This window comes from Triturus cristatus, chromosome 2_2, assembly GCF_964204655.1.
Source record: "Triturus cristatus chromosome 2_2, aTriCri1.1, whole genome shotgun sequence".
NCBI lineage: Eukaryota > Metazoa > Chordata > Amphibia > Caudata > Salamandridae > Triturus > Triturus cristatus.
In genome coordinates, this window is record NC_140582.1 from 631,225,956 (window position 1) to 631,240,850 (window position 14,895).

Here is a 14,895-nt window from a genome sequence, read left to right on the forward strand (position 1 = left end):
TTACAATGCGGCGCATCATGGCGCAGGAATTAACAGATGCGTGACGCATCCGATGGCGTAAGGTTGGCGGAGTGCTTCAGTTGCGTCGCAAGCGCGACGCAACTCCAGCACTGTTCCAACCTACCCTATCCCTAACATGGTGCGTCAAGCCTTACGCCTGCTTCAAGCAGGCGCAGGGTTTTGGCGCATCAGCGTTGGGAAAGTGACTCAGTCAAATCTTATAGATTTGACTGAGTCACTTTTCAGGGGCGTTCCTGCGACGGAACGCCCCCCCTCTGTCGACACGCCCACGTGAAACCTGACGCAGGTTTTACGTGGCGCAGGGCTTTACATCGTGACGCATCTCCATAGATGCGTCACGATGTAAATATGGCGCAACGTGGCGCAGGGTTTACACCGCGGCTGCGTCACAAAAGTGACGCAACGGCGGCGTAAAAGTGGCGCATCTCCAATATAGATCTGCCCCTTCATGTTTAGGAAAGTATCGACATTTCTCTATATATTGTTGTTTCTCATTAAATAGAAATATTTTTCATGCGATTTTTTTTGCTCTGCCTCTCATCTTGCATATCTTACAGAACTTAAGTCAGAATTTTGTAGATGTAACTTAGGAATACAAATAAGCGTGGGAAAGGCTTTTCAAATACTGGTAAATAATACCCACAAAGTAACCACTCTTTGGGTGTTCATCCCATTTTCATAGACCACTTCTATTTAGTTGTTACTCATTACTTAAACTTGGCAGGCCTTCCTACTTCCGCAAGTGTCATCTTCACAAGAAGAAATACCTAGATTATTCTTTTATCAATAAGCATCAGTTTGTGCTTACAAATTTTTCCAGGTACAAAAGTCTGACCTATTCGAGAATCTGACCATTAAATTACCAACATAGACTTACCCTTAACCCCTAGGGAAGAGTAGTTTCTTTATTAATGTAAAGATAAAGTGTATGCAGATGACACAAAGTATATATTTTTGTATTCGTTTTAGCTGTAATTCTGGTGTAACCCATTCATGACAAATCTAATGTGTGTTCAAGAAGAAGAGAGTTGGGGCTCCATTGTGAATTAATAAGCAAGTGACGTTTAGCTGTTGCAGTTTTTGTATGAGATTTCCTTATGCCATGGCCCATTTTCTTTTCTTAATTTTAAGCTTTGCGGTACAGAACACTAATACAGCAAGGTGACGGTTCCATGACCTATTTAAAACCACATACAGTTACTAAATACAGAGTGAGCTGTAGGCCATCAGAGGAGATAGCATTTAAAAGAATGTTGTGGATCAGACTGCAATACATTACGTTAAATTGTTCATTATCTGACTGGTCACCTCACAGGTAATCATTATAAGAGTGTACAGAAAAACAAAAGTACAACAGGAACAGGGGTATAGGGGTCCAGGTCAATGCCAGTGATAAGCCTAGTTTTTATTGTCAGCAAGGCAGTAGGGGGTACATTTATTGTTGTTACTGTTAGACCTGGCATCTTTGGCGTGGTTTCTCTTGACTTTTTTGCATCTAACTCCTGTATTTTTGACACTGTGCTGGATTTCGTTTTTGCTGGTTTAGATGCTTTGGCCACTTTGCCACTGCTGATCAGTGTCAAAGTGCAAGTGCTCCCTAGGTAAATTGTTATTGTAATTGGTTATCCGTGATTGGCATATTTGTGTTACCAGGAAGTCCCTAGTAAAGTGCACTGAGTGTGCCAGGGCTGGTGATTCAAATGCTACTAGTGGGCCTGCAGTACTGATTGTGCCACCCACATGAGTATCCCACCCACATGAGTATCCCTAAAATGGTGTCTCAGGCCTGCCACCACAGTGCCTGTGTGCAGTTGCTAACTGCCATGCTGACTGGGCAAGTGCACCCACTTGCCAGTCCCTAAACCTTCCCTTTTCTGCATATTAGTCACCCCTATGGTAGGCCCAAGGGCAGGGTGCATTGTAAGTATAAGGTAGGACAAGCCCTGATGTGTCTGGCATGTCCTAATAGTGAATTACAGCCATTTTGTTTTTCACTATTGCAAGGCTACCTGTTCTCCATAGGCCAGAATGGGCAGTTTAATTATTACATTTTATAATCCTAAACTGACTCAGGGAACATGGTAGAAATTCAGGTTTAGTATGCCTGAACTCAGAATGATAAAATACATCTTTTAGTGAAGTTGGTTTTAACATTCTGTGTTTGAAAATACCACTTTTAGAAAGTAGGTATTTTCTTGTCTAACCATCCAAACCTGCCTTTGCTAGGCTGTGTATTCCTTGTCTGGAGTTTTGAGTGACAGGGGCTGGGGAATTCCAGGGGGCTGGGGAATTCCCCGAGACAGGGTAAGTCAGCACATGGCTGAATAGAGAGATCTGCATCTAGATGGGAGGGAGGAGTTGCACCTGGGACCTGAATAGGACAGTGCCTGCCCCCCACAGTGCTGGCTCCACCTCCTGTGGGGCGTCAGATGTTTCTGCCCTGCACTGTGAAAGGAAAGAAGGAGTCATGTAAACAGAGTGCTCCAGAACTGGTTTGGACTGGGAAAGGCCCCTCTGCCCTCAGAGGACAAAGGATTTTGGGGTATAAATATTGGGACCCTGATCCCAAGAATTGAGATCATCCTGGAATCAAGAAGGAACCTCTGCCAAGGAGAAAGCTGGAAGACTGAAGAAGAAGGACTGACCTGCTGTAAGGCTGACCTACAGTTGCGTTGCTGCCAAGGAGAGGGGAAGGACTTTGCTGTGTGCTGTGTCCCCTGACTTGAAGGAATCTCCAAGGGCCTGAGTAAAGCTGGCCTCCTGTTAAGAAGTCCCAGGAACAAAAGGACTTCGCCCCCAGCTTCCCTCTGAACTCTGCTGTGTGAGGTCTGCCCTTCCTAGAGTGCTTGATCCAATTGTGGGGCCTCTGGAAGTGGTGCCTGCTGTTGGGAAGCTGACCAAGAGGAAAGAAATAAAAGATCTGCAACTTTTTCACACACCGCCAGCTTAGCGAGAACATTTCCGTCGCCGCGAAGATCGTCGCAGCGCCTGTCGCCGCTGCAACGTCAACGCCGTGTTCATCTTCGGAGAGCATCGCTCCCGGAGCGGGAAGATTTCCGTCGCTGCGAGTATCGTCACAGAGCCTGCCGCCGCTGAGTGAGATCGTCGCACCGCTCGTTAGCGGGCCGTATTTCGTCGCATCGTGCCTTTGTGAGTACATTTCTACCGGAGAAGCTACGCCTTGGAATCCATACGAGTATCGCCTCACTCCCCATACAGACCGGATTCGTCGCACATGCCCGATGCGTGCAGTGGGGTGGTCGCATCGCCTCCCCAGGGTCTCAGGACTGACGCTGTTGCTTGTTTTTCGACGCCTGAGCGCCGCTAGGAACTTTTATTGCATCACCAGGTACTGTTGGCTAAAATCAAAGCTAATGTGGATTATTTTGTCGCTAAGCTAAGAACTCTTTTGAAACCATATTCTTGAACTGTGTATATTGGATTTTTGTCGTTTTGGTCTTGTGTAGTTTATATAAAAGTACTTTATTTATCTACACTGGTGTGGAGTCCATTGTGGTGCTTTCACTGTGTTACTGTGAGTGTTGATACAGATACTTTACACATAGCCTTTGATAAGCCTGTCTGCTCGTGCCAAGCTACCAAGGGGGTGAGCAGGGGTTATCTAAAGAGTGTATCCCCCTTACCCTGACTAGAAGTAAGGGTTCCTATTTGGACAGTGGTACCTACCTCTGCCAACTAGAGACCCCCAGATCTAACAGTTACTCACATACTTTTGACAAATGATCTGGGCGTTAGCAAGTGTGGGTTATCAGAAGAGCTGAACCGCTCAAAGTTTTGTGGGGTTAAAGCAGATGAATTCTATATGATTGAGGTATTGTAACAGGGGATGCCACACAGATTGGAACAGCAGCAGCCGGCACAGGCAAGCACGGTGGGGCGGGGGAGGGCGCGGCACGGGGTGGAAGTCGACCGACGATGGAATATGTATTATTTATTTATTTAATTATACCTATTCTGTTATCTGTCGACTTCCACCCCGCCTTACTGCATTTACCTGTGCCAGCCGCCACTGGATTGGAATTTGGATTCTGTACCAGTAAGGTTATGAGGCTGCTGTTCCATCTCAAAGGTATGCCATAAGCGGGTGAACCATTGCGCCACGGAATAGGGTCGGTTTTCATCCAAGCTAGGGCTACTAGCTGTCATTCTGTCTGGAGCATGTAACTAGTAAGTGTCCAGTCAGCATGGTTCATAGCTTTCAAGTCTAAAGGGCAAATCCCTAGGATTATCAGAGTATAAGAAAATGGGAGAGGATATCACACAGTGGCTTTATTATGACTTAACACTTCTTTCCAGAAGGTAGTTATTAGGGTCTAGGACCACAATTTATGGCAAACGTCCCCTTGTTCAGTGTTACATTTCCAGCGCAGAGAAGATATGCCAGGATAAAGAAAGGCGAGATGTGCAGGTGTGTAATTCCCTTGGAACATGAGCTTGTATGCTGTTTTCCCTGGATGGAGACACTGCAAAATGATTTTAGGTATGTCCCACCACGTGTCCTATTGGGTCATATGCTATCCGTGTCGGTTGACTGCCACGTGCTTTGGTACCTGTGGAGGGCAGGGGTTGTAGAATGTTGGAGTGTGCTGTAGGTATTGGAGATAAGCCCACATGAATCATCATATGCCCAAGCAAGTTTCTCGATGGGAGTTAAAGGTCGCACAGCCGCAGGGTATATTGAGGGGTGTAGCGCCCAATGTCATAGCTGTAAGTATTGAAGTCTGGCTATCTCAAGGATGTTGTACTATTCTTGGCATTGCTCAAAGGTTTTCATGTTAGTGCCTGTGAGAAGGTCATGTAACGTTTGACAGTCATTGGCGGTCCACTCTTGGAAGGAGCTGGCGGATAAGGCTGGGATAAAGTCAGAATTGGAATAGATTGATGTGTTAGGGAAGGGGAAAGTGGTTAGTCCCCTTGTTATCCCCAGTTTGTCCCATATGTCCAGTTCTTTTTGGCAGGATTCGCAAGGTAAGCTCGCTAAACGCCCTCTGTCCTTGGCTTGCTTCAGAAGAGTGTTGGAGATTCGTGATAGCTTCCCATTCCAGATAAAGCAGCGCACATCGCGCTGTAGTTGTATAATTTTATCCTGAGGTTTTGAGGTGGGTAGAGTTTGGAAGAGGTATAGAGCCCGAGGGAGCACGTTAATTTTAATAACCACGAACCGCCACAACCAGAAAACATATAAACATTTCCATCGTCGAAGGTCTTCCAGTATAGAGCAACGGAGGGAGGGCCCATTTGCGTGCGTCCATATATCGAATGTGAGATTGAGGCCCAAATATTGAATAGATTCCGGGGACCACCGGAAGGGTGCAAGCTTTTGCATGCTGCAGGCCCTTGCAGGGCAGGGAGGTTGGGTCCATTTTCTTGAAGATGTGCCTTCAGAATCATGCTGAGGTCAAACATTTGCTGTTAATTGCTTGTGTATGTTTCATAGCATATCTGGATAAAAGGAGAACCTTGCATGTGTTTCTTTTCTCAACGTACGTCATATGTTTCTTCTCGGAGGCTTGGTTTTCTCGCAAAGAAGTAATAACATTTTTTTTTTAGAGACTGCTATCCAATTTTATCAGATTTCTTTTAAATACAGTATGTTTAGTGCTAAACGTAACAAAATTAGAAGGTTGGCCTGGTTTCTTATGCATTTTTTGTGCAGAACATAGAGATCGACTTACCTAACTATTTCAGTAACACAAGTTGTCAATACAGAAGTATTACAATGGCTTGAATGCAGCAAACATAAATCATAGTCAGCATTAATCAACAAATATGTGTTAAATATTTTTGTTTTATTCACCATCCTTGCCCTTTATTAGGGTATCTATGTGTCCACTCATGCTCATCCATGTGTCCGCTCACATGTTTGACACCGTTGATCCATTCAATTGACACCCATCCATGCACATGTGTATGTTGGCTGTGCATCTGAATGTCTGTATGGTTGGAGTACATGTATCTGTATTCATCTGTATGTATTTGTTATAAATATCTACAGTACATTGCTTTGTATGCACGTGTTCATGCTTTTGTGTGTGTGTCCTTTTACATTATGTGGCTCTGTGTGCATGCACAACACAAAAAAGACACCTATTTTCTTTTTCAGTGATAGCGCTGCATTGACATGCATCACTGAGCTACTTGATGTAAAAACGGTAATAAAAGAGAATCACAGCTGGACCAGTTTTGACCATTGGTGTTTGTGTTTTTGTAATGCTTTTTTTCTGTATACAGCATTTTCATGTCATGTTTATATTTACCTTAGTAATTTTGAAACAAGAGGCTTTGTGCTCATTATTAAGTTGCACAATACAGTTTTCAGAAGAGAGATGTTTACTGGATTATTTGTATTACCCAACCAATTAAATAACTTTGACAACATTATAGATGGTTTCCTCTGTCACCTTGATATATTTTAGGTCGCGCGTAGGCAGCATGCATGCACTGTCTGCAAGACCTGCTGTAAACACTATACTGAGTGTAATCCTGCCATCTGCTTACCATTTGATCACTTCCATGTCGCTCTTCTTTGCTTCCTCCTTAGTTGTTCAGGCAGCCAATAGTTCCGGTCAAAGCTAAGGAGCACCAGCCAAGCACAGTCTCCTTACGCCTACTTTCTTTGTCTGTTCTTTTATTGAACTTTTTTTTTAATGTTACCACAGTCGCAGATGAACAGATGCCTTCCAGCACAGGGCATCAGTTAATGAGGGTAGATCACTCTGTAGGAGGTGTAAGTAGGCTGGGCATTGTGAGAGCTAAAACTTGTAAAAAGTGCACTGTTAGGCAGCGCTTGCATAAAAGCTCAGCAGAGTGCCGGTGTTGCCTTTATCCGTGGCTGAACTGTAGGCCCCGCCTCCCCATGTGTTAATAACCAGAGGCAAAGCTGCTGAAGCTGTGCTGCATTCTTCTGTGAAACAAAAGCATCCCGGAGACTTCTGTGTGCGCAGCTTGCAGAACCAGCAGCCTTAAGCTTTAGGTTTCATGTGACACCTCAGCCCGGAAGACAGTCGCGAGCGAGTCATAAACACAAAAGAAGGTGCTGTCCAACAGCCACCAGCAATGAAAGAAGAAAGTGTTCCAGGGCTCTAAATGGCAAAAAAGGATCAGGGAAAATACAATTAGAGAGTAGGACTTTGGGCTAGCAACGAGTTGTCATGGCGATTTATTCTTGAGGGATGTGTCATGGCACGCGGGGAGCAGAGCAGCAGAGTGTTTTCCTGTGTGTTATGTATTACGGACATGGCAGCGCTGCTCAGTACACCGCTGCGTGGCTGCAGTATATTTTACAATTTTAATTATGATGAGAGTCACCCCACTGCAAATTGCAGAGGGAGTGACATTGCAGGCCAGGACTGGACTCTGAGGAGGCGGGTGGCCGGGCCTGCCCCCAGCGGTAATTAACCCTTTGCCGCTGCGCAGGGCTTCACAAGCTGAAGTAAGTGAGACAAACAGTATGTTAAGTACAATTTGTTTTTTTATTGTAAGCGGCAGCACGTGATCAGCTGCCCGCAGTGTTACCGCTGAAGTGCAATCTGCCCTGGACATGGCTGCAGGCTCGAGGCTGCTGGTGGGCTGCAACAAAGTGTATGCTGCGTCACAGAGCCTCAGGCTGCCTTGCCCAAAATGACCGGGGGTGCACGCTGCAGCTTGCCGGCTCTGGCGATGATAGACAATTAAATCCGGAGCGCACCAGGGGCTGGTTGGTGTCCTTTGAGGGTGGTGCCAGTGTTTCTGAGGTGGCTGGTAGCCAGATGTGTACGTGTGGTAAATTGCATGCTAACTAAACTGAAGTTAAAGCGCATCAAAAGTACACTAATTATTAGAGCATGTGGATGGAAAATGGAGCAGGACGTTTATTCTGTTTATTAACTAAATCATGCTGGGCGGCCTCAAGTTGAACGGGCCATTCATTGAAGAACTTCTAATCAACTTTGTAAAGGTTGAGAAAGACTTGTTTATAAAATTATCAACATTACAGCGCCCTAGCTGCAAGCTATGCCTGAGGCTTCTCTGACCTCAGCTTAGGGCTTAATGCATTTCTGCTGCTTTCCAGCAGTTAAAATGTTTTCTTGTTGCTCAAATTTTATTTAATATGTTTCCCAAGTCTTCATTGCTCGATTTTCCTCGCAAGAAAGTGTCACTCATAGTCGTTAAAATGTCACTTCTAATTACACTGAAAATATCAAAATGTCAGACATAGCAATCTGAAACCTTGGCAGCTATGCAGAGTCGGCTCACCAATAAAATATTGCACTTGAATGATGTTTATTGAATTACATTTTCTATATCAATGTTTGTTCACTTGGCTTTAATTATGGTTGTGCTCATCTATCTTTCTTGCATTTCTTGTTCCTTTTATGTGTTACTGTTTTATGTAATGATGTTAGTTGGTTCATTAATTGGTACCTTCAATCAAAAAAATGTGTGAATGAGTTGAAGAAATTAACTTACTTTTGGTAAAATATCTGCTTTGGGTCCCAGATCCATTAAGTAATGGATGACACACTTTGGTCATAACCCTACATTATCATCTATAATGCTCCTCTCTGTTTCTGACAGTGAATAAAACATGTGGTCTCACTAGCCATTGCCATGTTTGACTGCAGATGTCCGATTTTGCAAATACAACCCATATAATTCCACTCCACCCCACATACATTCCAAACCAAAACATGGGTAAAAGACATTATCATTTACAATGCCAATAGCTCTAACTCTCTCAAATGTGACACCTATTGCATTGCAGTGCTTGTTCTTAGATGCTGCTCCTCCGCATCATTATGATGAATTGTGTGACATCAAATTCTGTACTCACAGCAGCCAGGTAATGACTAAACCTTTTTAATTAGGTGCACAAAAAGTGTTGATTGCAAATTCAAATTACAGATCTCATTTCATAGAATTAGGATCTTTAGACATTTAAGCCTGCAGATGAAACTTCTTACTGTGGAAAATCTGCAATTGTAGAAATGTTTCCACAGGGGTAAGTTAGAGGTAAGTAATGGGGTTGAGGTAAAAACTTTGATGTTCCCTATGGAGAGGTAAGTGGGTGGCCATTAGGAATGTTGTAAGCGCGTCTAATTTTGAGTGGGAATCCTCCAACATTCTCATTGCTTTCACACCCAATTATGCAATTACCAGTAGCTAATTTGAGTATTCAAATTACATGTGAAAAATACTGACACACCCATGCATTTCCCTAGTATCTCTGGGAAGGGGTTTCTACACATAAAAAACATTTTCTATGTGGAGAATTGCTTTTAAAAATGTCACTTATGCAAATTCAAACCTGCAGACAAATCCATTGGACTAAATATTGTAGAAATGTACCTATGCAATAGTTTTCTCCCACTTAGAAAATATTTTGTCAAGATTTGCCCACACAATCCCGTGGATTTTTATAAATGTTCAAATATGTGGGAATCTATTTAAGTGAAAGGTGTAAGTCTACTATTCACAGATGTTCCTATACTTTGGTGAATCAGGCCACAGTTTGCCCCCACAAAACAAACATGAACCACTCATTTTGTTTTCTTATTTTAGGGGATTCAGAGGCTGGCTATGGTTATTAAAGAAGAAGCAATCTGAAGAGAGAATAAATCGGGGATTGCGGCAACTGAACCCTCACTACACAGAAAACTTAAGTTCTGACCATGAGAAATTTTCGATTCTGTGTTTTTTTGGAGAAAGACTCTTGCTGTAGATGGTCTGCTAGAATCAGTCATCTAATTAAAAACAGAACTTCAGTCAGTCTGGTAATCTGTGGAACAAGCACTAAAATTCTAGATGCTATCTTTGGAAGTCTTCAAACTATTACCTCTTTCATTAAATATAATTAATCTCAAGAATCTCAAAGCACAACCAATAACGCAAAATCAGTACAGTCCTATCTTACTTGAGCGGTGAGAGGAAGGGATTGACCACCTGCCACAGCTACCTCCTTATCCCCAAACATACTGTCCGTACATATTTATAGATATTAACTGTGTTGACCTATATAAATAAAGTCTAAGCTGCACCTTTGACAAAGTCAATAGGTCTTTCCTGTGACTCCAGGGCAAAGACTTATTGACTTTGTGATTTTTTGGGGGGGATTTTTTTAGGCCCATGCTGTACAGTAGCACACCCGTATGGTGACCATTGTATGTTTTTTTATAAAGCATTAGAAAACTAATTAAAAGAGTTCTGCTGTCTGTGCATGCACGGTGGCCATCTTATAATGGTTTATAAATTGGAATATATATGTTATAAGATGGCCACCACACGCACACCATTGGCAGTCATCTTGTAATTGTGTAAAATACCATTAAAATATGCCTGTCTGTATCTGTGGCAGTGGCAGTGGCAGGTGGTGGAGTCAGCTCTGAAGTGGGCCAAGCGAATACAGGGGAGAGTGAAAATGTTTAAAAATTGCAGTGGGCGAGGAAGGTTGGTGGAGCAGCAACATGGACTTCAGTGCAATACCCTGATTTAGGCAGTGGAAGAAAACAACTTCTCAGCCAATCAAAACATGGCGAAACAAGAATAGGGAGTTTGGCCATCCAGTGAGATAAAAGGAGCAGGGATGGATAAATGAACCATTGACTCATCAATAATGGCTGATTTTGATCTAACATCAACTTTAGGTATTATATTGTAGACAATAGGTTTTCAAGAGCAGACATCGAAAAGTAGGCAGGCCTAAAAATGACTGACTGCCTATAGTTTTTGTAGAGCAGATTGCATTGAAGACATTCCTTGATTAGTATTACACAGTATCAACAGCTAAAGGGCGGGATCAAGATACAGAGCATGCCATGACAACGAGATTCATCCAGCAAGGATCTGTGCCTCTAATGGCATCTTTAGATGGAACAGCAACATTAAATACATATGAATGAATACATTTATTTTTTGCACTGCAAGACTATATTTGGTCATGAATTGTCCAATTTGCAAAAGTATTTATGCACCTAAGTTCCACTTAGGTGTATAAATACCAATGTTTACAAATAAAAATCTACTTAAGTGATTTACAAAATGAGAATATATCAGCATGATAGAGTTTTCTGCTTTTTTAGTTCCTCAAGAGGTAACAAGGTTGTGTTTGTCATGCATATTCATACTCTGGGAATCGATGGATATATCCTTCTGTTTTTAGCTTAATTAAATGCGTTTTCAGGCTGGGAACACCTTGAAAGATTGTTGGGATGTATAAGAAAGGCTTTTTCTATGGGTAAAACATTTTCCACATTGAGAAACAACGAACATATAAAGTGCAAACGCACTTTTCTGAAACATTTCTTATTGAAGAATTATATAGCTTTTCTTCTGTGTGTGACATGAGTTTCTCAGAAACTGACAGTTGCAGGGATTGTTCCTGGATTACAATGTTAATTGCTAGGAAATCGAAAATGTAGTCAAAATGTAATTTACTTGAGTGAATTTCCTATCTTCTTAATCATTTGGACACTACAATTTGTCATGCCTCACATAATTTCGCGTTGGCAACAATTTGCTAGTTCAGGGAGAATATCATCAGTTTTCAGAACATACTATTTACTATAGGTAAAATGAAGAAATGAACAAACATGTCAAAATCGAGTGAGACTCTTATTAGAGTAAAGTACAACTTCTATATTGCTGTAGAAGATTATAAATAGCAGCTAAAATAGGGGAATCTGCCATAGCCCCACAAGTAAATACCGCAACGATTTGCTGGCACTTAAAACTGTTGACCTAAAGACTCAAGTGGTCCTCAGGAAACTCTCAAGCAACATGTATTCTCTCAACTCACGACTTGGTAAAGCAGAGAAAGTGCAGAAAAGCTGTCAAACCGCTGTTGGAGCAGTCAAAATTCAGATATGATGACTGGAATCCCAGATGACTACACTATTATCAAGGGTTGAAGATCTCGAGGACTGGTCCCACCAAAACAACCTCAGGGTTTTGGAGATCCCTGAGGGGGCAGAGAGGGATGATCCCAGAGACTACCTAGTGCGTTTGTTCAGGAAGGTTTTCCCTACATTGGGGGACTGGGATATGCACAGCGTGATTCAGAGAACCCATCACTCCATTCAGGCCTGCCCGCCCACGATCCCCAATGAAGGCAGCTGGAGTTGGATTTTTTCCTGCTTGGATTTCTGTCACGAGACTAGTTCGGCGATGGCAGTTGAGGGAGTGTATCCACACGCCACAAAAACTCAGAGCTTCTGTTTCAGTACTGGAGTCTGTCATTCTGCCCATTAGATTCAAGGGGTAAGTGTATTTATGTTTTGATGCGTCAAAAGTTGAAGAGCTCCTGGCAAAGTGGAAACAAGGGGACAAATGGCCTCGGCTGACTGTCTTATGCTCTCTTTTTCTTCCTTTCTTCTTGATTGAAGTCACTAAGAGACGGTTGGACCAACTCTTGGTTATGTCGTGCTTTTGTCTTTCCCTTTTCCATTTTGATGATATATTCTGTGGTCCTTCTTCTCTCCTTACCTTTCTTTCCTGCGGCTGGGCCAGCTGATATTTTTCCCAACATTAGGTTCCACTACTGTCCTATCTTACGAAGTCAATGTGTGTCACTCGGGTGCGACAGCTTTATCAGAATCTTACGGCTAGAGTTCTTTGCTTAGGTACCCCAACCAAACTAATTGAGATCAATTGTGGTACCCGCCAGGGATGTCCACTTTCACCTCTGCTCTTCGTGTTGTATAACAAACCCTACATCCAACCCCTGAAGAGCTTGAGGGACATTGCTCAGTTGCGGATTCACCAACTCAAGCTCAAAGTGCTCGCTTATGCTTACATACTGGCCTAATTGGCAGTTGTAATGTAATTGAAATTATTATCCTGCCTCGCTACTTATATCTGTTTCATTGTATACCTCTAGTTAGCTAAAGTCTTGTTTACAAAGATAGAGGCCTCTTGGCATACTATCTAGCAGCGTTTATCCCAACTTTTGAAGGTTTTGGGTGTGAATCATGGAGGTTAGGTCATCTGTTTCCAGAATATCTTCCTTGGGGTCGCTCCACATATCGGTATCATCGATACAGTCTACTTTAAGAGGACTCACTCTGGGTCTTTTATTCTATTTGGGCCTTTCTGAAAATGGCAATCTCAGGGATCACGCTATTTAATGCATAGTCTTATTTAAGCTATAACCCTAATTCCCCTGGCAAATACCCGAAAGCTTTATAGATTGTTGGTATAAAGACCCATCTATTTACATTGGGTCTTTTTTATGAGAGTGATTGCCTTCTCTATTTTTAGACATTATCCCAGTTATTCTCTCACCCTGGTAGGGTTTTTTCCGTTATTGGTAAATCCAGCACTTTATTAGAGGTCTGAAGGCGGATGATGGTTTCTGTTCTCTGAGCGATTACCTTGAATATCTGCGGCGTGGCCTGCCTAAGAACGGCATCAGTTTAACTTTCAAAATGATCCTAGCAGCTAAGGTCAAACGATGGCCTGATCCTTTTCAGATAATGGCTGGTAAGTGGAGCCGACTTCTCAGGGTTCAAGTTACCTCCAACGAAATGAGACACACAAATGTTTTCTCACATATAGTTCTGAATGTTTCACCCGTCAAAATTAATGATTTCTACTATACCCCCTATCGATTATTTTTTTGTTAACCTTAAGCAGGATTCGAAGTGCTTCCGATATTCAGGAGACCAGGCAGATACAGTTCATATTTTTGCTGCCTGTCCTGCTATCTCTTATTAATGGCAGGCAGTCTTAGGGAAGCTTAATTGGCTCGGTCCGATCACTTTGAGGTGGGACCCAAAATTATTGTTTTGGGCCATTCACCTCTTGTGCCTGGTCATCTGAATGGCATTTAAATTATGCTCTCGTTTTAGCTCGATTGATCCTGGCTCGTCATTGGTTATTAGCTCAGGCCACCAACAATGTGCTCTGGTGGTATGAATGTATCAACACTGGTCTCCTCGAGTGCCTGATCATTGATAATGATGAGCGATGCACTTGGTTTAGGAAGATATGAGAGCCATTTAGGGGCTGCTTTGTGGGATTTCAGTCTGGTCATGACCACCTCCCTCCATAAGATATCTCATTTCTTTTCTCCTCTTTTGTGTCCTTTTTGTTTCTTGTTTGGTTCATCCAGCTACATCCTTTGGATCTCAGTAATACTTAACTACTTTACTGTTGACCAATGGAATTGTATGGTGGTACTATTGTATCTAATCTAAGACGTCAATAAAAGTCTGTTTAAAGTAGATAGGTAAAAAAAGAGAAAAGTAAAACTTTTTTTGTTGTTAAATCACTATGCTCTATTGTTACTTTCTCTGTAGCATAATTTATATAAAAAAAGCAAATGGCGATTTCATTGAAACCAATACTAGAGAAAATAAACTGGTACAGAGCACTTTGAGAAACCCAAGCAAAAACATTGAACAGATAGATAATACTTTTTACAACAATAAATTACCATTTTACTAATATTTATTGTTGTGAAAGTTGCTAAGAGTTCAAACAGAATACATGCAAACTGTTGTATAAGATTAATATAAGGAATCGAGTGCCCACACCAAACCTCTGTCTTATTTGAGCTAGAACGGCTCTTTGCTGCTTAGGAGAGGTCTAAAGGCCTGCATGTATGCGATACAAGAAGGGCATATGCCCCTACTAAGAGACCTTAAAGAATACATTAAATGGTTAGCATAAATTTTACAGTGAGTGTGTTATCATGTCAGTGCTTTCTCCATGAGTGTATTGTCTCACATTGGCCTCAATGTGAAATGGAAGCACAATCCCTGTGTTTGAACCTTCCTCCAACCAACATATGATAGTCAATGGAATGTTGAAAAAGCAACTAACACACTGATTATAGATTTTGGTGTGTTTTGAAAACTCTCCATTCCGATTTTAAAA

At 42.3% G+C, this 14,895-nt stretch overlaps 1 protein-coding gene across 3 annotated transcripts in view; it reads left to right on the forward strand.

Annotated features, from left to right (window-relative positions):
- The window catches only part of AADAT (aminoadipate aminotransferase), a 286,660-nt gene extending 275,601 nt beyond the window's left edge, over positions 1 to 11,059 (forward strand). For all 3 annotated transcript variants that reach the window (XM_085641829.1, XM_085641831.1, XM_085641830.1), the window contains exon 14: positions 9,583 to 11,059. In XM_085641829.1, the coding sequence (XP_085497955.1) occupies positions 9,583 to 9,627 (45 nt within the window). In that variant the 3' untranslated portion in view covers positions 9,628 to 11,059. The remainder of the gene's footprint in view (positions 1 to 9,582) is intronic.
- Positions 11,060 to 14,895: the final 3,836 nt, after the last annotated feature.